Below are 27,485 nucleotides of genomic sequence, written 5' to 3' on the forward strand. Positions count from 1 at the left end.
TTTAGGTAGATGAAAAGTCTGCGGTCGACTGACACCAGACGCCAAAAATATATACTTTTGGTGACTTGTCAACAAAGTTCAGCGCTGTCATTTTCGCATACACTGTTGTGGTGCAAACTTGCAATAGCTTATCACGACCTCGCGAACGAGATTCCAGAGCAGAGCAAAAGCTAGCTGATGTTAGCCACTCCAGCTAAAACCCTGAAGCAAGGAAAAGTAGTTAGTTTCGATTCGCTGTATGAAGCCGGGGAATCTTTACTAGACTTGTGTCTGTGACTAACAGTTCCCCGATAGCGTACTCGACACAAAAGCTCAAGTTGCCTGTTAGCTAATGGCATTATCCATCTAGCTAGCAGCATCGCTCAGCCTGCCTTCCGCCGACGTGCACTTCCCCCCACTCTGACTCCAGCCGGCTAGCCGTAGAGTTAGTCCGGTACATAAAATGAAGCGACCATCAGCATTTTGGGACGCTGCGTGGCTCTGTGGATTTTGCTGATACATGAGGAGACGATATTGTTTTTGTGAGGTGAGCTGCTTTGATTATGGCTCCTTTAAACCTGTTACCTAAAGACACGCCAACCCTGACCTTAGACCGGGTGTTAGCTCTACAGTCGGTAGTGTTTAGCTGTTAGCTTCGAGTGGATGGGGGCTGTGTAATTGCTGGAAAACTAGCAATGTTACCTGGGAGCTAACTTTAGGTTGATATATGTTGCACATCGACTGTTTCCGCGCCATTATACGCAGTGTAGCAGGTTAACATTTTTAAAGGTATGTCCATGTTTGTGGGATTTTGTGTATTTTATGAAGTTTTTTTCTCTTTCCAAGACTTTGCAGCTACGTCACTGTTGGTAGTTTTTAGCTTTTCCGTTTCAGCCTGCCGCCAGTGACATGGACATGGCAATTTTCTGGACAGAACCAACCCTTTGAAGTCGATGTTTACATTGAGAAATAGTGCTTAGCGCTGCAGTTGTTCAATTGTAAAATATCAGTAGCTTTTCTGTTATTATTTACAGTTACTGCAACAAATCGTTGTCGCTATTTGTAAAGAGTATAAACTAAAAGCAAACACCTCTACCCTTTAAGTTAATTTGTAACGTTAACACTTTTAACGTCAACTTCGCTAGCCAGGATGTTAAGACGTTAAAGCACTCGTCGTGTTATTACTTTGCTTTACGTGTTAGTAACTGTATTATTGAGATAAAACATATATGGTATCCACATGAACTGAGATATGAGTCGAGTTAGATTTGGAAGATCTAGTTTGTTGTCAAGAAGAAAGCCCGTTTCTGGTTCCATCGAGTGTGTTTAATACGGACATGCAACGTTAACGTTTCATTTCGTGCAGTAGCTCAGTTGCATTCTCCAGCTAGCAACGTCTGTGCAATCTGCTAATGATGCGCACCACCAGGCAATATGATAGTACTTTTAATCGCGTTGAGTTGAAATTGTTTGAGAGTTTTTTGTTTTGTGTTCCCACTAATGGGAAAGACGTGCAAAACAACCCTGGGTAATTTTGACAAGGATTGAAATACTTTTGATACTTTGTGCTGTATTAAAAGCGTTAAATTCGGCTTGTAATAACTGATGCTTCTGTGCATGAACCACCAGAAAAGCCCAGTCGTCCTCGGGCTGGGATCCGCTTCCACCTGCCCCAGTGAAAATGAAAAGAAATCATTACCAAATGGGTATGACAGCGTTAACCCACAGGAAGGCTTTTTCCTCAAGTATGATGGCACAATTTACATTTTGTAACTCCTGAAAAAACGCTCTTCTGTGTTTGATTTGTACTTTGAAGCCATCGTCACGTTATTTGCCAGCATCGCACTGATGTCGATTGTGCGGGTCTTTTTCGGTTTCGCGATCATACTTATAAATCCTAGCGAAGCTGTAATATAGCAAAAACATATGGGCTACTACGCGAATTGAAGTTGTCCGACCTCGTTTAAAATGCCTGTTAAGAGCTTTAAACGTTACACGCATGAGAATGGGTCGTTTGATTAGCTATGTGGGTAATATATGGTGAGGCCCTCGTTGTTTGTTTTACAGTATTTTTGTTAATGGCGTGAACCTCGCAGCGGAACTATGATGCTTGCGACGAGGTTCTGCACGAAAGGAGTCCCGCTGCAACAGGAAGCTCCACACACGGAAGTTGTATGTTCTTTGTGTATCCCGATTTATGGTTGTTTTATTTAGCAAAACACCATTTTAGTTTTAACATTTCGCGCTTTTCCACCAAAACTGCTTGACCGATTTGGATTATGAATTGCTGGGTAAATAACTTGAGTTGTTAAAACGTTGTCGGATTGATCGTGCTCTTATAACCTTAACGCTGTTTTTACGAGTTTGCGAAAAAAGCTCGATTGTACAGGATAAATACAAGGAAATTATCTTTAAAAAAGAGGGGGAGAGGGGGGGAAAGAAACAGCAGGCAGCATTTATTAGTTGTGTTGTTGGCTTTTATGTAAAAGTGGGTTTGGATGCGTAGAGTGTGCATTTTGTGGTTAAGATGGCTTTTTATGTTTAATATGTTGGATTATGAACATTGGAGTTTTCTGTCTCAGCAAGTGAGAAACTGGAGATCACTTAACTGCTCAGTTTTATATAGGAGAAAATAAGGAAAATCTTTCGGGTTTTTTGTGTTTCATTTTCTTTTTCTTTTCTCTACATTATGTGATGATGATGATGACATTAGCATTTTAAAATAGTATGCCCATTTTTTAAAATGTATTTTTTATCTACAGTATTGTGGAATTACCATAATAATTACTATGACAATGATTTGCAAACTGGTGCTAGTTTACATTTTTAAATTGCAGATCTCTGTCAGGGAGGTCAAAATCAGTACGGGGGATGGACGAGCAGAAATCAAACTGCGAAGAGAATGACTCTGAACCAACAGGTAATGTTTTCTTTGCTTTCTGGACTCTCTTCTGCACCTTTATGAAGATAATGGTGTGTTTTTTCCCTTTAAGCTGTGGCTACCATTGTGAATAAGGGAGCTATTTGTGTGTTTCATGCAATTATTCTTAAGATTTATTTAAAAAAAAAATTGCCTTTAAACATTTTTTCCTTTTGTCTAGCTGATGACAATGCCACTGCAAAGCAGCTTGTCTCTTCTGCCGGGGCGTCTAAGGCCATTCCTGCTGTGGAGTCGTCGAGTGCTAATGCAGCCTCTTCTAGCACATCTGTGTAAGCCCTTTATTATATAATAAAACCTGCTGTGCTTCTTGCTTTATCCAAAGAAGGTGCTTTCAACAATTTCTCACCTGTGTACAGAGAGAGCGTTCGAGCCTGTGCGCTTTGTAACTGTGTGGAGCGGAGTCTGCATGGACAGCGGGAACTGAGGCACTTTGGACCATTTTCTGAGCGGCCAACCCTCAAGCCATCAGCTTCCCCACTGCCACAGCCTGGAAATGATGACCTGTCTTCCATTGGATTTCCTGATTCGCCTTGTCTGACAGCACTCCTTGATGACTCAGGTTAAAGTCTAAACAAATAAATAAATAAAAAAAAAAATATATATATATATATATGTGTGTATATGAATATGATTATTATTTTTTTTTTTAATTTCTGTTAGAATTGTTTGAAACATGTTAGGTTCTTTCTACTAGAGCACGCTGATGTAGAACAGAGGTTTGGTTAGATATTTTACTAATGTTGGGCTTTATTATAAACAGGGGGATGTTGGGTTCACCACTGGTGTGCAGTGTGGTCAGAGGGAGTAAAGCAGACAGAGGATGAAGAGTTGGAGAATGTGGATAAAGCTGTTATCTCAGGGACACAGCGGGTAAGTGTAGTTTGATTAACCTGGATTAGATGTACTCGATGAAAATATAAAGACAAACCAAACTTGATACCCTTGGCTTGCTCCAGATTTGCGAATACTGCAAAAGGCTGGGTGCAACCATTCGATGCCATGCTGAGGGCTGTTTGCGGTTCTACCACTTTCCCTGCTCAGCAGCCAGTGGATCCTTTCAGTCTATGAAACAGCTGGTCCTCCTCTGTCCAGAGCACATAGATAAGGCAGAGGAGCTGGGTAAGTGACACTGTGTAAGAAAGTCATCACAATTCTGACAAAGGCTTCTGTTTCAGACTAGGACTTTACACACACATATGATGTCCTGCTGCCAATCAAACAGCAAAAAAGTAGAAAAGCAGAATATTGTTTGGCTTGGATATTTGTTATGCTCCATGTATATCTGGCTCATCATCTGTGGACTAGCAGTTTGACAAGACTTAAAGACGTCTTTATTGTTTAAAATGTCAGCTATCTGTGTAACTTAATTTCTTTTTTGTCTACTTTTAACTTGTCTTTCTTAAAAACTGAAAACTTACTAAAATTTAAACAAAACATGAGAGTTAAGTGCTAGCTTCATACCTTGTTGAGTCTCATGATAATTTAAGGTGAACTGAGAATATTTTTATGAAACCTATTCATATGTTTTTTTGTTTTTTGTTTTGTTTGTTTGTTTTATGCAGCTGGTGAAGAGTCTTGGTGTGCAGTATGTGACTCAGCAGGCGAGCTCACTGATTTGCTCTTCTGCACGGGTTGTGGTCTCCACTACCATGCAGCCTGTCTGGAGATTGGAGCCACACCTATCCAGAGGGCAGGATGGCAGTGTCCAGAGTGTAAAGTGTGCCAGACTTGCAGGTGAGTCTAACAGTCTAGCATCGTTCCTTTTTCTCAGATGTGTGTCCTGTTTTACTTTGTTTTTATTTTAACTGATTATTTTATTTGAATTGATTAAATCTCCCTTTTCCACTTATTATTACTTTTTCTTAGACAACCAGGTGAAGACTCCAAAATGTTGGTATGTGATGCTTGTGATAAGGGATACCACACCTTCTGTCTCCAGCCAGCCATGGATTCTCTTCCCTCTGACCCATGGAAATGCAGAGTAAATCCTTTTTCTTTATTTAACCCTCTATCCAAAAAGATTTCCGTATATTGAAACTGGACATTCACTTATTTAATAAAACATAATCTTACCTTATTTTATCCAAATTATTTCTGTTTAAAAAGACATTGGTAAAGGTTTTTTTTGTTGTTGTTTTTTGTTTTTTCCCTGTCTGCTTTTTTTGGGTAATTGTGCTCTGTAATCTTTATTCTATTAGAGGTGTCGTGTATGTGTGGTGTGCGGAGTCCGTGGACTAGTGCTGCCAGGCTCGGCCCAGTGGTTTGATAACTACGCCGTGTGTGAGGGATGCCAGCATCACCGCAGTTCTATATGTTGTGTGTGCAGCAAAGCTGCCAACCCGTCTGTTGCTTTGCAGTGTTGCAGCATGTGCCGCAGGTTAGTTTAAAATATAACAGAGCTTGCCATGATGTGTGACCATGTCAGTGTTACGATCATTAAAAACAAATAAAAATCTTAATAATCTTTTGTCTCAGATGGGTTCACAGTGAGTGTAGTTCAGCGGGGGAACCCCCAAAAGCTGAGATCATTTGCCTGCTTTGTAAGGAGGGTCAGCGGAAGCCAGTTGCTGAACCATACACAGCAGACACTCAGACCACAACGTCCCTTAAGGAAACTGAAGGAGACATTAAATTGGTGGGAATGCCAGTCCAAATGGATACAGACTTATCAGAAGTGACACCAGGACAGAAACACACATTAGAAATGGGACAGGCTAAAGATGAGGCTGATAAAGAGACACCTATGGACTTTGGTAAGTCGTTACTGTACACTACATTGGATCAAACTTAAAAGAAATGCCTGTGATTTGCATATGGCTGTTAGAGCATTTTGCGTGTGTGTGTGTGTGTGTCAGCAATGTTTTTATTTAGTTTAATTATTTTTCATCTTAGTGATGGAGTTTGCAGCGGTTCAGGCAACAAACACTGTGGAGAGAACAATGAAGGGAGAGCCACCCTTACCAACAGAAGCTTTTGGTTCTGAGGGACCAGCTCCTCTGCTTGAGTCTACAGGTAAACCAAGGTCGCACGATGGATGTACTATATATGAAAATAAACACCAAGCAGAACTAGATTTTTTTTTTTTTTTTTCCCCCCCCAAAAGATTATTGTATCTAATAATGGATGTAAAAATGACAGTGGTGATAATCACACATTCCTTCATTTCAAATAGGCTGTGCAACAACAGAGCAGAGGGGCTCTTGTCCTCCCGCTGCTGAAGACGGAGCCAAAGAGGCACAGAGTCAAGTGGCAGCTTCCCAGGATCCCACAGCAGAGACACAGTCTAACAACAGCTGTGAAGTAGAACCAACACCAGTGTCACAGCAAGGCCCTGAAAGCATGGAGGTGGATGAGGAGAAGCAAGATGCTCCTCCCTCAGTTAAACAAGAACTATCACAAGAGTTATTGAAGAGTGCATCTGGTGACATCTGTATAGGACCGTTCTGTAACGATCCCCAGAAGTTACCAGCTTCCACAGTCTCTGTGGTTAAAACGGAGCCTTTGTCTATGGATGAAAAGCAGGAACGAAGTCCATGCCATGACTTCCAGTTGCTTTCTAATCGTTCTTTATCAATAGACACACAAGAGTCCCTCTCTGCAGCTGACATAGAGGGGAGGTTATTACCTCACTCTGAGGAGGAGGAGGAAGAGGAGGATGAGGATGATGACCAAATGAAAGGACACAGTGAGGACATCAAGAGAAAACTACAAGAGGTTAAGCCGGAGTTGTTGCTGGATGAAATGTCAAATATGAGCCATGGTGATGAGAGCAGCAGTGGCTTTCTAGGCTCTCCAGGAGAACCTGACCCTCAGCTTTCCATGGAGCTTGGCCTTGTACCTTCCAGCCGCTCGCACACTGACATCTTGCTCACTGAGACCGATGACTCTCTTCCCTTTGAACCTCTCAGAAGTGACAGAGAAAAGGCCAAACGCAGAGGGTCCCCAGGCCGCTCAAGGGTCAAACAGGTGAGGTCACCATGTACTAGTTGATATATATTTTTTGATAGCTGGCACTAATTTAAGTCTTTGTTTTTAATGTGTCATTGTTATAACGTGACTTGACATTGAGAAGGCTGTTTCTGTGAATTGCAGGGACGAAGCAGTAGTTTCCCTGGAAAGCGTAGACCTCGAGGTGGTAGTGGTGGTGGTGGTGGAGGGAGAGGGCGTGGTGGGAGGTCACGCCTTAAAGCTATGGCCTCCTGCATCGACGCCTTTTTGGTGAGCTGCACTTTTAAGCATGTGTTTTTGTTTTTTGTTGTTGTTTTTAATGTTATTTAACTTTTTAAAATATTTTAGTAATATGTAGTTCTCATAATTTTCATAAATTAGCTTGAAATAAAATACTTCTGCAAAATTACTACACTGTTACAGCTAAGCATGACCTCAGACACTGGACTGAGTAAGGAGGAAGACGAAGAAGAAGATGACACCATGCAGAACACAGTTGTTCTTTTTTCAAACACCGATAAATTTGTTCTGCTACAGGTAAAGCTGCTTTGACGTTTTCACTTACCCTGTGTGGATTTGCTGTGTTGACATTTCTGTATGACTGCAAATTGACTTATTGTTCTTAATTTTTCTCTTTTGTTTTCTCTCTTGTATTTTTAGGACATGTGTGTCGTCTGTGGCAGTTTTGGAAAGGGTGTAGAGGGGCAGTTGCTGGCTTGCGCTCAGTGTGCCCAGTGCTACCATCCTTATTGTGTTAACAGCAAAGTAAGAACAATGCTAAACTTATGATGGATTATGGTTTCATTGTTTTGTTTTGAAAATCCAGATTAAATTTGATGTCTTCTGCAGATCACCAAGACGATGCTTCGTAAGGGCTGGCGTTGTTTGGAATGTATTGTGTGTGAAGTGTGTGGAAAGGCTTCAGACCCGTCTCGTCTGCTGCTGTGTGACGACTGTGATGTCAGCTATCACACCTACTGCTTGGACCCTCCCCTGCACACTGTACCCAAGGGTGGTTGGAAGTGCAAATGGTAAAAAGAGAGAGACATGATAAAAAAACAAGAAACTTAAGTGCACAAAGCTTTGTTCATCCATGTAGCTTTGAATTGGGTCAAATGGAAATGAATATATCCAAATTTGCATATTATGTAAAACACTGGTGGCTCAGCCTTCATTTGCAATTCAGAGGCCCATCCCTCCGGCTCTTGCTTCTGTAGCAACAGAAAATTTGTTACACCAATCACATTGGTATCAGTAGTTTTATTTTTTTAATCTTGCATATTAGCTGGAAAAATGTTATAAAGCACTAAACTACATCTCTATCTCTGTCCAGGTGTGTGTGCTGTGTGCAGTGTGGATCCAACTCACCAGGTTTCCACTGCGAGTGGCAGAACAACTACACACACTGCGGGCCTTGCGCCAGCCTCGTCACCTGCCCGGTATGCCGGGAGAATTTCATGGAGGAGGAGCTCTTGCTGCAGTGTCAGTACTGCGATCGGTGGGTGCTGATTATTGGAACTACGCACAAAATAACCAGAAAATGAGAGCGAGTAAAGCATTACTTATGTATTTTTGATGTCATAAATTATTCCATAACATCTTTGATTTGTTGAAAAGTGCACATAGCTAGGTTTTTATGTGTGCCTATGCAGATGGGTCCATGCCGTCTGTGAGAGTCTGTACACAGAGGATGAGGTGGAACAGGCTTCTGATGAGGGCTTTGCTTGCACATCTTGCACCCCATATGTTCCAAAACCTGTGGGTAAGTCTCAGATTGACAGTGTCTAGGTCTTCAGAAATACAATTAAGATATTGTGGGGTGAGTTTTTTGACTGGTTGTTTTATTGGTGACACAATTTTCTTTTTCTCCCTACTTTTTGCCCTTTGGTCACAGTAGTAGAGTCAGCCATTATGGCTTCAATAAAGATAAAAGAGCCAGGTAAGAAGATGTAGCTCCTTATGTTAGTTAATTATTCCAAGTACATTTTCTGAGTTTGTGCCCTTTATTTTTACTTAAATTTGTGATTGTCACTTTTTAGAGCCCCAGTTCTACCGTTTGGAGGGTGTTTGGCTTACAGAGTCAGGCATGTCCCTGCTTCGTAGCATCTCTATGTCTCCCCTGCACAAGAGACGGCAACGTCGCTCCCGTCTTGGCACTATGTGCTCTGAAGGAGGTCCTGATGGAATGGATCTAAGAGAGGTTGAAGGAGAAGGGGATGAGGGAAAAGGTTTGGACAATTTCCACTCGTTCATTTGTCTCTAAAGAGTTTTCAGGATTACTTTGTGCCTTTTACAATAAATAAATAAATGTTCCTCTATATAACCAGGCTGTGGGGATCCCATGGACTGTGAATCAAAGATAGACCAACATGGGAGCCCTGAGAGAGACGGTGGTACTGAGCGGGATGCAGGTGCAGAGGGAGGTGCTGACGGTGACTGTGAGGGTCTTAAAGGGGGAGCAGAGGAGACAGATGACAGCAAGAAAAGAAAGCGAAAACCTTACAGGCCTGGTATGCAATCATGAATGTGACTGTATAAAGGCATTTACAGTATCTACATAGATGTATCATCATATCCAAAATAATTCAAACATATGTTTCCTTTAATTATGTTAGGAATTGGAGGTTTTATGGTGCGACAAAGGAAGTGTCACACACGGATGAAGAAAGAATTTTTTGCCCAGTTGGCTGGAGAGACCATGTTGGATGGACAGCCAATTGAGCGAACTATTGAAGAAGGTTTGTGACAACAATTAATTAATTAATTAATATATATATATATATATATATTTTTTTTTTCTCCACTGTTGTGTCACATTGTTTTTAGGTCAGTGGTAGTGACTTAATTGATATAACTGTTCAATGGTATGTCAGGTCAGAAAGCTTGCTAGGGAACATAGTAGCTTGTTCACCTTCTTTGTGATCTAAGGCTGCATTTAGACTTATATCAACCACTGACATCAAACCAAGCCCTTGTTTATTTAATTAAAGCCACAATGCTGAAGTGAACAAGGTGGTAAAGTAGAGGAATCAAGCAAAAAAATAATCAAGGTGATTCAATAGAACATCGTGATCAGGACTTAATTTGTGACAAAATGCTTTAAAATCCGACATGATGCAAACACTACATGCCCCCACCTTCACACACTTAGACATTTTTAATGTTCAGCTCCCTTGGAACGTCCTCATCTCTGCTTAACTTGTAGAGTTGTGATTCAATGTATTTTATGCAAATAACCTAAACCAAAGAAAACTGAATTTTATTATTACATTTTTAGGGCCCCACCCTGACACAGACAACATTATGGATCCTAAACCAGTGGAGGGAGAGGAACAGGCCAAGAAACGTCGGGGTCGGAAGAGGAGCAAACTCGAGGATATGTTTCCAGCTTATCTCCAGGTTTCTTGTCTCTCTATGTGCCATGTTTTAAAAGTGAAAATAAAGATATCCACTGATTTGATGTATATATTGTAAACATTTGTAATTCCCGGCAGGAGGCATTCTTTGGAAAGACACTGATAGACTTGAGTAAGAAGGCAGTGATGATACCTCCAGGGCAGAGGCCAGGTTCATGCCCCATCAGACCTACTTTACCAGCACCAACCAAGAGTACTACCCCAGACAGTAAGAACATTAACTTGAATTTGGGATGCTGGTTAAGAAAAAAAGTCAGTGCAGGATATGTAAATTTTTGTTTCTTTCACTAGCTGATGCCGGGGATCGTGTGGTGGACATAAATTGTCCTCTCAAGCAAGAGGGGGGTGAAGCCCCCCAGGCTCAGGGAGACGGTGCAGGTAAGTATCTATGTGGCAGGTGAAGTTAATAGACCTTTTTAACATGCAGTTCCAGGTTGTTTTAAAGTTTTACACCTTTTAGGGATTCCTACACCATCCTCATCACAGACAAACCAGGTGTCAACTGATCCTCATGATTCTGATGCAGAAAAAAATGAAGGTAAGTTCCTGCGGAGGGCACTGTGCTATATAGCATTTAAGAATGACTTGTAATATAATTTATTCCTTCCTACCATGCTGTTGTGCTTGTGTGATAGGTCTTCCACAGGGGGTGGAGAGTCAGGATTCTGAGCAGTTCTTCAGGAAGGTTCTGGGAGTGTCGGATGGTTCCTCCTTGGGAGGTATGAAGCCCATCTTGGAGGGCAATAAGGGAGAACTCAGTCGTAGTGCTTTGCCACAGAGAGCTCTCCCCTCAGGTGAGAACAAGGGTTTCCTACAGATGTTCATATAATTAAAACCGCAGCTATTATTACCTGTTGTATGATTCCTGAATTATTAAAAGCATGATTGAAAAACTGTTGTATTTTAATTCAATTACCGGAATTGCAGGGTCCCTGCCCTCAGCTGGAATGATGGATGCCTTTCCTGGAATTTCTCAGTCACCGTTCTTCGACATGCGGTAGGCTCATTAGTGCATTTTATTTCACAGCATCTCAGTCATGTAGTTACAACTCATATAAAAGCAGAAGCTTAATTCCCAATTATTTATATTTTTCCCCCCGCATGTGGCCTTTTTATTTGACCAAAAAACAAACCCTCTAACTTATTATATGGTGTACAGGGACAGAGGAGGGCTGTTCAGTCCAGATGGCGGTGAGGAGAGCCCTTGGGCAACTCCCTCTACCCCAGCAACTCCTTCCTCCCCACCAACCCCCACAGAGGCAGAGGGTGATGGTCTGTCCTATAACCAGCGTAGTCTGCAGCGCTGGGAGAAGGATGAGGAGCTTGGAGAGCTCTCAACTATTTCCCCTGTTCTTTATGCCAATACAAACTTCCCAACTCTCAAACAGGACTACCCAGGTTAGTGAAGAAGAAACATATTGTACAATGTATTTTATCAAGGTCATGATTTTTAAGTTTATGTCACAGTTGTAACGTAAGTGTTAAATATTTCTCTCATCACAGATTGGGCTAGTCGCTGCAAGCAGATCATGAAAATCTGGAGGAAGGTCCCAGCTGCTGACAAGGTTCCATATCTGGTAGGTTCTCTGTTTTTGTTTTGTTTAATACATTATTCTTTCATATTATCATTTGTTTGCTGTAATTCTCTTTTTAACACATTTCTAAATTTGCAGTTGGTCATATACTAGGTTCTCCTTTTTTAATTTTTTATTTATTTATTTATCCATTGTGTGTTTTTTAGCCTTGTTTTTATAAGAGTTCGTGCTTGGACTTGTGTGCCTGTACATACGTGCAGAAGCCGACTCTCTCTCTCTCTCTCTCTCTCGCTCTCTCTCTTTGTAGCAAAAGGCCAAAGATAACCGAGCAGCTCAGAGGATAAACAAGGCACAGAAGGTGAGTTAAAAGTAGATTTCTTTTTTTATTAAGTTTAGCAAATGACTTCATTAGGTTTACGGTGTGTGTGGTTAATATTCCTTTGGTGCTCTTTTTACCTTTTCACAGCAGGCAGAAAGTCAAGTGTGCAGGCCAGTAAAAACAGAGCAACCACGTGCAAAGGGAGAACGGCCAAGTTTACACCTCCAGATCCCACCACCTTCAGGCTCAACATCAATCTCCTCTCAACCCAGCTCTGCAGACAGCCCATTTCCCTTGCCTCCCGATTCAGGATCGTCTTCTGTCTTTTTCTCAGATGGACCTGTCAAAACTCCATTATCAGCTGAAATCCGGACAGATCCTTTGGCTAAGCTTCCGCCTCAGTCACCCCATTCTTACTCACACCCAACCACACCTTTCTCTAATGCCGGGGCCAGCCCCGTACAGGCCCCTTCCTCAGGTTATTCTGCTTCCGGCCCGCAGGGCCCTCCTCAGGGACGGCCAGCCAGTCTTGGCCCTTTTGACATGCAACCAGGAACTCCTGGAACCCCCAGACGGGCTCAGCAGGTTGACCCCTACTTCAGATCACAGCTGCAGCAGCAACAGGGTCTTCTTCCACAATCCCAGCAAGGCTCTCAGGAGTCCCTAGGGCCTCCAGAAAGTCCTCATTCAAGAGGTCCTGGGCTCGGGGAGTCGACCATTTTTTCACCATCCCACAATACCCACTATGGAGATCCCTTCAGAACCCAGCAAGGAATGGGAAGGCCAGAATATGGTTCATCACCGTCACCATCTGCATTGGCTTCATCTCCTGCAAGCACAGGGCAGTACAGGACTGATATGAGTGCACCCTCTCCACGTTCCTCTGCAGTTGGCAGACATGATCTGTCCACCGGCTCCCCTGCTGGAATGCTTGAGTCTGGAGATGGTTTGTTCAAGGCACCTTTAACGCCACGAATGCACCAAGGAGAGAGTGGGGCACTTCATCCTGGAGCTTCACCTAGCCATGTTGCTGAAGGCTTCAGGCAGTCTCCCTCTCACTCTGATCCCCATATTCATCCTCCACTAACTACCAGACCGCAGTCAGGTGATAATTGTTCTCTTGGACCCCAGAGACACGCTGTAGCTCAACAGGAGCAATGTCCTAGAGTACCCTCCAGCCCACAGTCCCAGGGCAGCTGCCAGTCTCCCCACACTCCTGGTGGCATGTCCAATGATGGTTACTCTGTCCAGTCTCCTGCTACTCCTCGTTTCCAATCTCCAGACCCTTGTTCTCGGCCACCTTCAAGGCCACAATCTAGAGACCCGTTTGCAGCAGTCCATAAGCCACCTCGCACTTCCTCTATTGGCCCAGAGGGAACTGGAAGTTTCAAAACATCCCCTCATCCTAACCAGCCATCTCCAGCCCATTCTACTAATACATCTATAGGGGATCCCCTCTCTGGAAAGCCATCAGCTCCCCCTACTTTCAGCCGCAGCCCGAGTACGGGAGGCTTTCAAATAACTCAACAGCAGACTCAGATGGTGCAGCAACCACAGCCACAAACTCAGCCGGCTTTGTCAGCAGACAGCCTTACCTCGCGAGTGCCACCTTCCTCTGGATCTCAAGAAATACCAGCTGTCCACACTTCAGACATGTCAAGTCAGCCATCTTTGCCAGTAACTCAAGAAATTCCTGATATTTCAGCAGTACAGGACCCTTCAGTAGCAGGACTCAGCCCTGCTGATCTGGAAAAGCACAGACCGGTATCAAAATATTTGCCTTTGAGCAGGCATTGAGTGCACTTCTGCATGCTTTTGTTTTTTCTTTGCTAATCAAAGTTTCTCGTGTTTTATAGCGCCAAAGACTGAGGGAATTTGTGATCAGACAACAAATGCACAGACAAGAGAAGGAGGCAGCTGCTGCTGCTGGCAGTGCATCCCCTGGATGGTCTGGGGGAGGGATGGGAGCCTTTCAGCAGGATAAAACTCACAGAGCACCACCACCTTATCCACAGGTAGGGATCCTGTGATTGAATAACATTACATTATTAATGTGAAATCTTGCAGGCATTGTTACATGCATGTGGGGAAGATGCCCACAGATGATTAGTGGCATTGTAAAGCGCTTTGGGTGCCTTGAAAAGCGCTATATAAATCCAATCTATTATTATTATTATAATAATAATAATAATAATAATAATAATAATAATAATAATAATAATAATAATAATAATCTGGAAGATGTAGGGTTTGTTTTTTTTTTTTTTTTTTTAGTTTCTGATTTTCATGCAGACATTATGAAAAAAGTTATTTTTGATTTATTAATAACTAAAGAGTCAAGGGACAATGGTACAATTTTTACTTCCTTTAGGAACGTATTGCTGCTGCCGCTTCAAGTGCTCAGGCTTCTGTGTCGGGGAAGATGCCCACAGATGATAAGCTCATTCGCCCACCACATACAGGAAACCCTGCCGTTGTTGATCCAGTTAGGTAAGCATTTAAATAATGAGGTACTTGGATTGAATAAACCAAATACAGGCATAAATCTTTTGGCCCTGAAGATACAATTGGCGTCTTAAATTAGTCCAACTCCCTTTCGTTGTTTTTGGGGGGGAAAAAAAAATATTTTTGTCTTTCTTCAGGCTACCAGGATCTTCCAGACCGCAGGGTATGTTTACCCGTCCACCATTCCCTCCTCAGTGGCAGGGCCAGGCTCCAAGGAGGTTCCCTCAGCCTGGCATGGAAGCTGTGGGCATAAGGCACAATCTTAACCCTGCTGTCAATATCCAAGGTATGGAAGGCATGGGTAATACTCATGCCATGATGCCAGGGCACGGAGGTGAATCCATGCAGCCAATGAGTCAAGGTCCACCACCACAGTTCATTGAGTTGAGACATAATTCACAAAGGCCACCCCTGCGACACCAATTTATACCCCGTGGACCCCAGCCCAGGCCACGTCTCTTTGTCCCAGAGCAAGAGATGTCAACACCTTATGTTCAGCAACTTCCTATAGCTCAAGTTGGTGGGATTCAGACAGAGGGGTTACAACAGGGTGGACTGTCAGTTTTACTGCCTCAGCAGTCCCACATGCAACCTCAAAATGCTACTTCAGCCCAAAACACTCGCAGTACTGAGCAGCATCGACTTTCACAACCAGGTATAGTCACAGAGCCCCAGCCTGCAGCTGTAGAAAATGCAGAAGAACTGCCAGAACCTGATCTTGATGGGCTAGGCGATGCTCCAGGAGATGGAGGAGTAGAAGATGAGGATGATTTGGCTCTTGACCTGGACCCTGACAAAGGAGATGATGACCTGGGCAACCTGGACAACCTCGAAACCAATGATCCACATCTTGATGACTTACTCAACAGTGATGAGTTTGACCTGCTGGCTTACACTGATCCTGAACTGAACCAAGGAGACCCTAAAGATGTCTTCTCAGACCAGCTGCGGCTGGTAGAAGCTGAAAGTGAGGGTCCTTCAGCGTCGTCTGGTTCTGCACATGTTAAAGTGGAAGACAAAGCCAGGGTGGAGCCAGAGCGGAAGGCTCTGACAAAAGTCCCTTCTACTGCACTAGAGTCTGCTGCTCAACTAACACGCTCTTCACAAACCGCTGATGCCTCTAAAGTTAAAGTAGAGAACAGAGGTTTGACGCCTCAGCTGCAAACGGGACAGACTGTGGTGAAAGCTGAAATGGGAGAAGCGGTATCCATGCCTCTTGGTGTGACCGCACCAACAACAAAGACTCCACAAAGTGAGAGCCAGTCTGCCTCACTCAGTTCTGTTCGATTAGGGGGACTTCCATATCCCTTGCCAGGCCAAGGTAATCCATTGCCTTTTCCTCCAGCTCCTCCACATGGCGATATGGGTGATGATCCCTTAGGACTACCTGATGTAGGGGAGCAGCACTCTCCTGCTGTAGATCTGGCAAAGGTAGAGAGCTCATTAGATGGTGAACTGCCTCTTCTAATACAAGATCTCCTGGAGCATGAAAAGAAAGAACAACAGAAACAGCAACAGCTCAGTTCTCTTCAACAAGGAGGCATACCACAACAGTTTTCAGGCATTCCAAATCCACATCCGAATCAACATTCATCTGGGCAAATAATGTTACCACACCACCATCGTCCACCACCCCAAGGTATGATGAATCAGCCAGGGATGGTACCGCGTGCGTCACACATTTTGCAGCAGCAAAGGCTTATGGGACCTGGTATAGTACCGCCAACTCACATGATGGCCCAGCAGCAAACCATGATGAGGACGATGCAGCCAGGGATGCAGCCAGGGATGCAGCCAGGGATGCAGCCTGGGGTGCAGCCAGGGATGCAGCCTGGGGTGCAGCCAGGGATGCAGCCAGGGATGCAGCCTGGGGTGCAGCCAGGGATGCAGCCTGGGGTGCAGCCAGGGATGCAGCCTGGGGTGCAGCCAGGGATGCAGCCTGGGGTGCAGCCAGGGATGCAGCCTGGGGTGCAGCCAGGACTTGGCCATCAATCACAACAGCAGCAGCCAGCAGTAAAACAGTCAACTCTGACCAACAGCTTCTTCCCAGATAAAGGTAAGCTTCATGTCTTGTCACAGCCACAACTTCTTCTTTTTTCTTTTGTTTTTCCATACTTCCACTAATTTCACCTATTATTGCAGATTTGGACAAATTTGCTACAGATAACATTATGGATCCCATTGCCAAGGCGAAGATGGTTGCCCTTCAGGGTATTAAGAGAGTGTTGGCACAGGATCCAATGGTTGTTCCCACTGGCATTAACAGGTATTTCTAATAATGTTTTTTTTTGTTTGTTTGTTTTTTTAATAAATAACATGGATATGTTTTTGCCATTGTTAAACTGCTGCTAGAAAGCAGAGCATGTGTTGATTGTGATTATCTTCAGATCTAGTTTTTGTTGTTGGTTCCAGCTCTTGTAAGCTGTTCAACGTAAAAGTAGCATCCCTAACACCACTGTTCACAAGGTTAACTGCTCAGCAACCACTTATTTGCAGTAGCTATGTGTCAGAGACATGCCTGCAATGGTAACTTCAGTGTTAAAGACTGCGATTAGACGATCAACTGTACCATTAGCACACCTGTTTGCTGAGGCCCATGTTAAATATTTTTAAGTGGATGTCACTCAGCACTGTTTTGCTTTCTCTTCAGGCAACAAGTTTCTCTGCTTGCTCAGAGGCTGGCTTCTGCCCCAGCCACAGATCCAAATCAACTTGCATCTGGACCTGCAAAGGTATGTTGGTTTATTTTTAAAAAGTGATCGATGATTTAATTTGTAAAACTGATGATAGCTGAGTCATTTAAATGCCACGTTTTTCTGTTTAGGAGGGAGAGACAAGTGATCCACCCCAGTCAAGGCCTAACCCTCCTCAGTTTGTGCAAGGAATAATCAGTATGTTTGACCAATACTGCCTTTTGAGCTGAATTGAGTCTTTTTTCTTTTCTTTTCTTTTTTTTTAGATTAATTTTTTTTATTGCAGTCTCCATACATTTGTGGATAGCTAAGGGTGGTTTGTGATTTCTTTTCTATAGATGATGCTGAACAGCACCAATACGAAGAATGGCTTCTTCATACCCAGCAGTTACTCCAAATGCAACTGAAATTTTTGGAAGAACAGATAGGAGTTCATCGCAAATCACGCAAAGCACTGTGTGCGAAGCAACGCACTGCTAAGAAGGCTGGCAGAGAGTTTGCTGAGGCAGATGCAGAGAAACTTAAGTTGGTCACAGAAGAGCAGAGTAAAATTCAGAAGCAGCTTGACCAGGTGTGTAGATGTTCAATGTTCTGAAAACAATTTTTGCATTGCACAAAAAAGGCTTCTGGCACATTTGATATACATGATATACAGATGTCCTCATAAATATTCTGTTTTAGGTGCGCAAGCAACAGAAGGAGCACACAAATCTAATTGCAGAGTACAGAAGCAAGCAGCAGCAGCATCAACAACAACAGCAGCAGCATCAACAACAACAGCAGCAGCAACAACAGCAGCAGCAAGGCTCTGGTATTATAACCCAAGGTCATTCTGCACAGGGGGGGCCCTCTCACATGTTTCCCAAAATGCCTGGTCAGATGATGATGGGCCAGCAGGGGGCACCAGTAATGGGGCAACATCCTGGCATGGTACCCCAAGGTGGGATGCCTGTCAGAATGCCCCAAGGTCAGCCCTTTATTGGAGGAGCCCAGCCACAGCTTTCTGGGGCTCTTGGAGCCAGTGGTGCCAGGGTCCCAGGTCCTCCTGGGCCTTCAGGAGGATTTTTCCCTCAGGGGCCTGGGGTGCAAGGTGCAGACCCTAGGCTTCTTCAAGAAAGACAACTTCAGCATAGGATGCAGATGGCAAAGTTCCAGCAACAGCAGCTGATGGGCCAACAACCAGTGTCACTCCCAAATCAACAGTCTAGTTTAATCAATCAGTCGCAGGCTGGTATGATGGGGCACCAACTTATGGCACAACAACAGGCGAACACTCAGCAGGGTATGCTAGCTAATCAGGCTAATCAGCAGAACATGGTCCAGGTTGCACAAGGAATAGTTGGAGGCCAGACTGTGGCTCCATCACAGAATCTTGTGGGCAGCCAGCCTATTAACCATTCTCAAGGCATGGTATCAACTCAGGCAGGAATAATTGGTAACCAACAAGTTGCATTGTCACAGCAGCAGAGGCCTCAGCTGATGATGGGACAGCAGGGTATGGTTGGTGCTCAAGGTCACCCTGGCCTGAGGGGGCCCCATGCCCAGTTGACTCCTCAACAACAGAACATTCTGGCCCAACGCATGCTTGCATCTCAGCAAAATATTACAAAGAATTTAGCCCACCTTCAGCAGCAGCAAATGACACAAAGACAACCAGCACAGTTGATCAACCAGTCTGGCCAAGAGCAAGGTCTTTCCCAACCCTCTACCCCACAAATGGGTTCCTCTCCTTCAGCAGGAAGTAACACACCCCAGCCCCAGGGATCTACAGAGAGCCAAAACTCAGGACCCAAAGAAGGTGGTATCCTCAGCCCTGATTCAAGAACCCCACCACAGCAGAGCGGACCCTCTACTCCCAACCAGATCCAACTAGGCTCTGCAAATGATCATCAAACTGACCTGGGACGACAGCAGCAGCACCAGAATCAGGTTTATGTAGGCCAGCAGCAACAATCAAATCCCCAGTCTGTACATGAGAAACAGTCGGGTTTGGTCGGGAACCAGCAAACTGGTATGCAGCAACTGCAGCAACAACTTCCAGTCACTGTCCAGAGGCAAAGTTCCCTCACCACTGACAAGCCCAGTTTGATGACAATTAAAGAGGAAGGAAAAACATCTGATTTCTTACATCATCAACAGCAAACTCTTCAAAATGCCACACAGCAGCCACAGGACCCCACCATGCCGCAACAGATCACAGGACACAACCATCCAGGGCAGCAACAACCTGCTATGATGGGTCTTAGTTCACAACAGCAGGCCATCATGGCCCAACAGCAGAAACAGCAGGTTTTAATGAGTATGATGAGAGCTCAGCAGCAAGGAATGATGGGACAGAGACCTGGTGTTCCTCCTGGACAGATCCGCGCCCCTATCAACATCCAGGCCATTATTGCTCAGAATCCTCAGCTCCGCAATCTCCCCCCCAACCAACAAATACAGCACATCCAAGCCATGATTGCACAAAGACAACAAGGACAAATGCTGCGGATGCCAATAGGTCAGGGCCAACAACATCAGTTGAGGCCTCAGCTCCCACAGATGGGACAGCAAATGATGGGGATGGAAGGCCATCAAATGTCACATGGAGTCATGGGGAATCCAGGAGCAGTGGGAAATCAACACCAGCCAGGTATGCCAGGCCAACAACCTGGTGTTGCTCCTCAGATACAGCAAGGAATGATGGTCTCTGGGCAGCAGCTCCAAGTGGGAGAGATGATGCAGCAACATATGAGAGGACAGGTGCCACATTCCCCAATGGACCAGGGCCCAATGGTGAGGCCAGCATCTCCACGTCAGCCATTAGCCAACTCCCCTGGGGATTCTCAACGGCACACTTTTAATCAAGCTATGGGGATTCGTCCACCCACTCCCACCCAGAACCAACAGCAAGCACTAATGGCAGGCCGTGTGCAGGGCTCTCCATCGCATGCATATTCTCCAAGAACTCCCTTTGGCATGAGTCCAGTCCACCCAGTCTCACCCCATTCATCTCATGTCTCCTCACCTTCTATAGCTGACAGCAGGGCTGGGAGGGGCAGTCCCTACAGTCAAGTCAAGGCTTCTCCACTCAGGTCACCCGGGGCTAAGAGTCCACTTGATTGTCCAGGACCTAAAGCAGACACTCAGTCACCAGGCAGTGGTCTGGCTGCTTCAGTGACTTCCAATGGGCCACAGAGAGGTACAAATGCTCAGCGTCAGTTGCAGCAGGGTGCAGAAGACAAACAAGAGGAGCTATGCAAAATGACAATACAGAATATTAAACAGGAACCAAGGGAGGTCCAGTGTGACAGTGCGGCTGAAGCTCCTACTGGGACTATAAAGCATGAAGCAACCGGGGAGATGGTTAACGCTGGGAACAACACTACCTTTATTAATGCTGGAAGTGCTGCTGTGACTCAAAGCCCTAGATCTGAGACTGGACAGCAGTTGCTGCAGAAACTCCTAAGAACTAAGAATATTCAGCTTGGCGCTCAGAGGCCTTGTGAAGGCATCCACAGTGAGATCAATGGTCACATCAACAGCAAACTGGCAATGCTTGAGCAGAAGCTTCAAGGGACTCCACGAAACATGGAGGTATGTTTTCCTAAAGTGTATTCATTCTCTTTACCCTGATCCCAAAAGGTTGATTCTGTTTATCTGGACGTAGCGTTTTCAATGGGAGAAATGTTTCGTCACTCAACCTTTTGGGATTTACTTACCTGGATGATTGAGCATGCATCAAGACTCTTTACCCTGATGTTATATTTGGGGAAAAATCTGTTTTATTTTCTTGACCTTTTACAGGATCTGCAATCGATAACAAAAAGGCCTCCTGTGCAAAAGCCAAAGCGCACTAATAAGGCAGCTGGAGATCGAGGGCCTAATGCACGGAAGAAAAACAAGAAGGAAGAAGTTGGAAAAAGTGCTGAAGCCTTGTTAAAACAACTCAAACAGGTACAATAATGTCAAAATACATTTCCCCCCCTAATGATATTTTGCCACTGATGATCTGAAGATTGATTCTTTTTCCTTTTCTTGGCTAATGGATTTTTACTCTGTAGGGCCTCTCTCTGCTGCCCTTGATGGAGCCGTCAATCACTGCCAGTGTGGATCTTTTTGCACCTTTTGGAAGCAGTCCAGCCAATGGAAAAGCCCAGCTAAAAGGCTCATTTGGAAATGCAGTGTTAGACAATATCCCAGACTACTACTCTCAGTTACTCACTAAGGTCAAACTAAGCTGCCAGTGCACCACCAACATTTTGAATAAGGCATAAAGGTAATTTCAGAGCAAAGTCTTCAAGAACATATTGTTTGTGCATTCACAGAGCAACCTCAGCAACCCCCCAACACCCCCATCTTCCTTGCCACCTACTCCTCCACCATCAGTACAGCACAAACTGCTCAATGGAGTAACAGCTGGGGAGGATCTGGCTGAGAGACAGAAAAACAGAGAGCCTGCTGAAGAGCCGATGGGTACATTTATTGTTAATTATTAATCCACAGTTATGCAGTAATTGCATTCTAAATGCAATGTATTATTATGCTGCATTTTGTTTCCTCCTTCAGATTCTGTGAAAGAGGAGGTAAAGAGTGTAGATATTCTAGCAGCTCTCCCCACACCACCACATAACCAGAATGAGGATATCAGGTACACAAGGACAACTGTGCATAGTTATCAGTCCATAGCATAGATATTTTCATAAAGAGGCTATAAATGTGTGAAATATCTTTTAACAGGATGGAAAGTGACGATGAGGATGCTCCAGAAAGCATAATTCCAGCATCATCCCCTGAGAGTAATGTAGGAGATGAAACTCCACGTTTTCCTCACCTGCGGGAGCCTAAAGAGGAGGAGACGGACAGGGCAATATCACCTATCATACCCCTCATACCTCGCACTGCCATCCCAGGTATTCTACTCAGCATGTCACATCCTACGGTCTGCTGAGGTAGCAATGTGCTGCTCTGTATGGGGGATTAAATTCTAAGTTAGTTTGTTTTATATGGTTGCATGGATACATAGGTCATGGGGAAACCTGCTTGGAATTTATACGATTGTCAAATTTTTTTATTTTAAATATTAAATCTGTTTGCGTCTTGAAATGCAGACAAATGTTGAATTTACACATTTGCTTACAGCATTCACAGAAAATAAACAATTCGAAGCTCCTGACGGCAAGGTAGATTCAACATCCAACCACTGGGATAAGAGCAAAAGCAACGAGGTGTCTGTAACGTTCACGTTGTCATCTGCTGCAGCCAAGGTACTAAGCCATCATAATCTTATATCGTCTTTAAAAGCTTTTATGTCTGAATCTATTGAGGCAATCTAAACTTCTACTAATATTTTCCAGAAACTAAATCACGTGATGATGGCCATGGCCCAGCTTCTCAACATTAGAATGCCAGGTACTTATGAGGTCACTATCCCTCCCCAAAACCCTGAAATGTCAGGAGGAGATGGGCCTGCGAAAGGACCTGGCCAATCAGGTACACACTAAAATAAATAAATTGACGGTTTAGCTTTTTTAGATTTCTGCTGATGTCTTTTTTTTTTTTTTACTATTTTCTTTGTCTTTTTCTTTTTTTCTTTTTTTTTTTGTGGAGTGAGTTCCTATTTAGCTAAAAGCAAAAGGGTGCGAGTCTGTCAAGACATTCAAAATTCTGCCTCAAAGTGACCTGTCATATTATTTGCTAATGTAAATATTTCGTCTTTCATTAATCCCATCTCATGATTGTAGTTTAAGCACGTTAGTTGAGCAAATTTGGTGTTTAAATGTTTTTGGGGTTTTCTGTTTTTAAAACAAATTGTGGCAGAGTGACTATACCATCTATCCATGTTATGTTTTACAGGGGTTCTGTGTACAAAGGATGGTGCTTCACCTAGTCAGGATGAGTGGCTAAGGCAATTTGATGTGTCTCTACCTGGCTGTACACTGAAGAAACAAGTTGACATTCTGGCACTTATTAAACAGGTTGGTCCCTAAAGGTCTCCTATTGCCTCATTTAATCTTTTTTATTACATGTGTTGAAAGCGTTACATCTCCTGCGTGCATTTTGCTCTCAGGAATTTGCAGAGACTGAAGAAAAACCGGTTCAGCACTGCTATACAACCAATGTAAATGATTTGGATGTGCGCCACCTTCCTATTATACCAGTGGAGGAGTCTCCACCCCCATCACCGTCTCCTCCTCATCCTCCTCCATCTCTGCCAGTTACAACTAGTGAAGCTGAACCTTCCAAAAAATCAACTTCCTCATCACTGTCTCCCTCCAGTCCGGCCAATGTCCAAACAACAGCTGAGCCTGAACAGCATGTTAATCCTCCTCTTGATGCTGCTCAATCAACTGAAGTCACAGAGCCTGAAGTTGCTGCTCCAGAGTCTTGCGCAGACGCAGCAGCTACCTCGGCAGTTTCTGATCCTGCTGCTGCTCCTGAAGATCATCTGAGTGCTGTTGTCAAGGAGGAGGAGGTAGAGGATTTGGTCACTGATCCAGCTCAACCTCCTAAAGATTCTCCCACCCCCATGGAGTCTTCCCCTAAAGCTGTCAAGCAACGCAGGCCTCTCTCACCTGATGAGGAGGTAGTGCATCCAAAACTGAAGAAATGGAAGGGGATTCGCTGGAAGCGTCTTCAGATTGTTATCTCGATTCGGAAAGGTGGCTCTAAGAAAGAAAACAGCCGTGAGGTGTCTGAACTGATGGAACGGCTGCGCATTACTCTTCGACCAGAAAGGCTGCCTCGGGATAAACGCAAGTGCTGCTTCTGCCACGAGGAAGGCGATGGTGCCACAGATGGGCCCGCTCGTTTGCTTAATATTGATGTGGACCTATGGGTGCACTTAAATTGCGCTCTGTGGTCCACAGAGGTGTACGAGACACAGGGGGGTGCCCTAATCAACGTGGAGGTAGCCCTGCGTCGCGGATTGCGGACTCTTTGTGCGTACTGCCAGAAAACTGGTGCCACAAACAGCTGCAACAGACTGCGCTGCCCGAATGTCTACCACTTTGCCTGTGCCATCCGGGCACGCTGCATGTTCTTTAAGGATAAGACCATGTTGTGCACCCAGCATAAACTGAAGGGGCCCAGTGACGATGAACTCAGCACATTTGCGGTCCTACGCCGCGTCTACATCGAGCGTGACGAGGTGAAACAGATAGCCAGCATCTTGCAGCGCGGAGACCGTATCCACCTGTTCCGCGTCGGAAGTCTCATCTTTCACGCTATTGGCCAGTTGCTGCCCTCCCAGATGGCCAACTTCCACTCAGCTACTGCAATCTTCCCCGTTGGCTACGAGGCCACACGCATCTACTGGAGCACACGCGTACCCAACAAGCGATGCCGCTACCGCTGCCGCATCAGTGAAGATGATGGCCGCCCGCTGTTTGAAGTGCGTGTTCTGGAGCATGGGATGGAGGATTTACAGTACCGTGACCCTACTCCAGAAGGTAAAACAAAAGTGCTTTCTGATTTTTGTGCTCTATTCTCCCTTTGTTATGTTTCTTAACCTTAAAGAACAGAGTTGAATTTGCTGTTTTTGTCTTTAGGGATCTGGGACCGGGTTGTTCAGCAGGTGGCTAAACTTCGTGAGGAATCATCCATGTTGAAACTGTTCACTGAACACATCAAAGGGGAGGAGATGTATGGCCTTACAATTCACGCTGTCATGAGAATCACTGAGTCGGTAAGAATCCCGAGCACTTTCTGTCCCTTTTTTATTTTGTCTTTATCTCCCATGTTCACTGATCTGTGGTTGGATAACTGTTTCAGACTGTAATAAAACAGCATTACAGACTTCACAAAATATCTGCTCTATCTTGTATTAACTGAACTCAATGTGACCAGAAATGATAAGCTTTATAGCCATTATAAGTCCATTATGATGATCATTGACTGACTTGTTGTGTTTTAGTTGCCCGGAGTGGAGAACTGCCAGAATTACCAATTTAGATACGGCCGGCACCCTCTGATGGAGCTCCCACTCATGATTAATCCCACTGGCTGTGCTCGCTCAGAGCCCAAGGTCCCCACACACTGCAAGAGGTAAAGCATTATTTTTAGCGAGAAGCTGCACACTCAACACGTTCTGACATATCTGTTAATCTGTACAGCCATGTGAATCACGTCGAAGAGGCTTGTTGACTAAATGTTAACATTTTTGCGGAGTTAAATTCCAGACAGAATATGTTGACTGGTGAGGTAATATACATTAAAAAATGAAACTCTTTTAACATCTATGTAATGTGTCGCAAGTACATAAGCTAAAATAATTTATGTTGGTTATGAGTAGTTGGGCACGGACACGCTCCGGTTGGAATTTAAAATTCCGATTTAGTTATAGGTGCAGTTCTTTTTATTTTTATGTGGGTTACAAATGCAAGTAACTTGCTTCAAAACAACTTCAAACCTGTAAAATTCAAAACATTCAGACTTTCATTTTTCTTTCTTTTTAGGCCTCACACTCTTAACAGCACCAGTGTGTCCAAGGCCTACCAGAGTACCTTCACTGGAGAGCTCAACACACCGTACAGCAAGCAGTTTGTCCACTCCAAATCCTCCCAGTATCGGCGCTTGAAGACTGAGTGGAAGAACAACGTGTACTTGGCACGTTCCCGCATTCAGGGCCTGGGGCTGTACGCTGCGAAGGATTTGGAGAAGCATACGATGGTTATTGAGTACATTGGTACTGTCATACGCAACGAGGTGGCCAATCGCCGGGAGAAGATCTATGAAGCGCAGGTACTCAAACAGTTGATGGAGAATGGGTGGTGCAGAAACTTTGTTTGCTGTGCCGCTCAACTTTCTACAGCTGTAGGACACGTCTGACCTTTTTTCTTTTTCTTGCTCTTTTGCTGTAGAACCGAGGGATCTACATGTTCCGTATCAACAACGAGCAAGTGATCGATGCAACTTTAACAGGTGGCCCAGCCCGGTAAGTGTTTGTTTGTGCATGCCTGCCTTGTTTTAAACCCTTATTTTATGTTTATTTTCTTCCCCCAAATTGATTTGATTTTCCCCCATTTCCCTTCTCACCAGCTATGTCAACCATTCCTGTGCGCCCAACTGTGTTGCTGAGGTTGTAACGTTTGACAAAGAAGACAAGATTATCATCATCTCCAGCCGAAGGATTCCTAAAGGAGAGGAGGTGCAGTGTGATAAACAGCCTTCATTGTACTACTACTATATCTGCAGCCTTTAACTGTCTCTCTCTTAATTCCAGCTGACGTACGACTACCAGTTTGATTTTGAGGACGATCAGCACAAGATCCCTTGCCACTGCGGAGCCTGGAATTGCCGAAAATGGATGAACTAACCAGAAAGATGGAAAATTCCCTCTCGCTGGTACCAGAACACTCCTGCGCCAAAGCCTATGAAAATCCTACATCGCCAGTGCATAAGCTGTTCATAAAGATATGGAGGAAGGCTGGCCTCCGCTATTAAAAGACTAAAGTGTTACCTGTAGCCAAAGGTTTGAAGAGCATTAATCAATAAAAGCAGCCGACCACCATTCATCAGCAGAAGCTTGATGGTGGGACTAACTTTCGTGTTTGGAGTAGTTGAATCACCCTTTCCTCAGCCAAATCCCTCCTCTTCCCCATCCCCCACTTCAAACCCTCCCAACTATTCTGGTCTCAATAAGCTTACAGTGGCTGGAAAATGATCCTCACCATCTACCAAAACATTCTGACCCTCTGATATCACTGCTCGTAGTACAGAGCTCATCTGGAGCTTCGACAAAAAAAAAGCCATTAAAAATGTTGAGAATGAACTAAGGACACTTTTTAAAAAAATTTTTTTTTTAATGTTTTAAGTCGGACCTATTTCCTGTCCCGTCTAACCACACCTCCCCCCCTTACCTCCCAGACAAGGCACTTTCCCATCAATGACTCATAACGACAACATGGATATTGGCTAGCTAGACAATCTTGATGTGGCTCTGTGTGAGAACTACATGTGATCGATGGAGAGAGGAAAAAGAAAAGAGGAGAAAAAAGTAAGTTAATATAAAAAATGTAAGATACTATTGATCTGTGGCTTCAGTCGCACCAGATGTTCTGACTGTGTGGAGTCCCATGGTGGGTTAGTTGGACCCAGTCTACCTCACTGATTTAGCGAGAAGTGACTGCTTTGTATAAAAACTGTTAACTGCTACTGTGGAAATACTCC

General features: G+C 44.3%; 1 protein-coding gene across 5 annotated transcripts; it reads left to right on the forward strand.

The window, feature by feature from the left end:
* kmt2d (lysine (K)-specific methyltransferase 2D) lies at positions 1 to 27,485 on the forward strand. 5 transcript variants are annotated; one of them, XM_086276082.1, is made up of 55 exons: positions 1 to 526; positions 2,817 to 2,899; positions 3,081 to 3,189; positions 3,277 to 3,479; positions 3,681 to 3,790; positions 3,877 to 4,039; positions 4,483 to 4,654; positions 4,787 to 4,901; positions 5,119 to 5,297; positions 5,396 to 5,673; positions 5,813 to 5,932; positions 6,093 to 6,886; positions 7,013 to 7,138; positions 7,292 to 7,405; positions 7,529 to 7,633; positions 7,718 to 7,899; positions 8,202 to 8,366; positions 8,521 to 8,630; positions 8,763 to 8,807; positions 8,908 to 9,096; positions 9,196 to 9,378; positions 9,484 to 9,606; positions 10,146 to 10,267; positions 10,363 to 10,492; positions 10,576 to 10,662; positions 10,745 to 10,822; positions 10,920 to 11,078; positions 11,212 to 11,281; positions 11,444 to 11,682; positions 11,788 to 11,861; positions 12,127 to 12,177; positions 12,286 to 13,902; positions 13,995 to 14,153; positions 14,510 to 14,628; positions 14,781 to 16,699; positions 16,786 to 16,909; positions 17,294 to 17,375; positions 17,468 to 17,534; positions 17,675 to 17,907; positions 18,018 to 20,912; positions 21,123 to 21,272; positions 21,380 to 21,544; positions 21,644 to 21,791; positions 21,885 to 21,966; positions 22,056 to 22,228; positions 22,458 to 22,582; positions 22,673 to 22,808; positions 23,172 to 23,293; positions 23,386 to 24,766; positions 24,866 to 25,002; positions 25,231 to 25,361; positions 25,772 to 26,057; positions 26,177 to 26,250; positions 26,355 to 26,463; positions 26,539 to 27,485. In XM_086276082.1, exons 2-55 carry the CDS (start codon positions 2,851 to 2,853, stop codon positions 26,629 to 26,631), a joined length of 15,171 nt encoding a protein of 5,056 aa, XP_086132208.1. In that variant the 5' UTR covers positions 1 to 526; positions 2,817 to 2,850; the 3' UTR covers positions 26,632 to 27,485. The 5 variants fall into 5 exon arrangements, with proteins under 5 accessions (XP_086132208.1, XP_086132210.1, XP_086132206.1 ...); XM_086276084.1 differs by lacking the exon at positions 1 to 526 and adding an exon at positions 748 to 768; XM_086276080.1 differs by lacking the exon at positions 1 to 526 and adding an exon at positions 1,618 to 1,724.

Source organism: Aulonocara sp. 'chitande type north' Nkhata Bay, linkage group LG20 (assembly GCF_057382095.1).
Source record: "Aulonocara sp. 'chitande type north' Nkhata Bay isolate Kocher_YH1m ecotype deep benthic linkage group LG20, A_spYH_male_GT1.1, whole genome shotgun sequence".
In the NCBI taxonomy this organism is placed as follows: Eukaryota; Metazoa; Chordata; class Actinopteri; order Cichliformes; family Cichlidae; genus Aulonocara; species Aulonocara sp. 'chitande type north' Nkhata Bay.

Excerpts from the sequence above, each read along its gene's own strand:
- kmt2d (XM_086276082.1), top strand. The coding sequence starts at position 2,851 with ATGGACGAGCAGAAATCAAACTGCGAAGAGAATGACTCTGAACCAACA. Across the intron at positions 8,631-8,762 it reads ATATGTTCCAAAACCTGTGG|TAGTAGAGTCAGCCATTATG; the intron begins GTAAGTCTCAGA and ends CTTTGGTCACAG. Across the intron at positions 25,362-25,771 it reads GTCCCCACACACTGCAAGAG|GCCTCACACTCTTAACAGCA; the intron begins GTAAAGCATTAT and ends CTTTCTTTTTAG.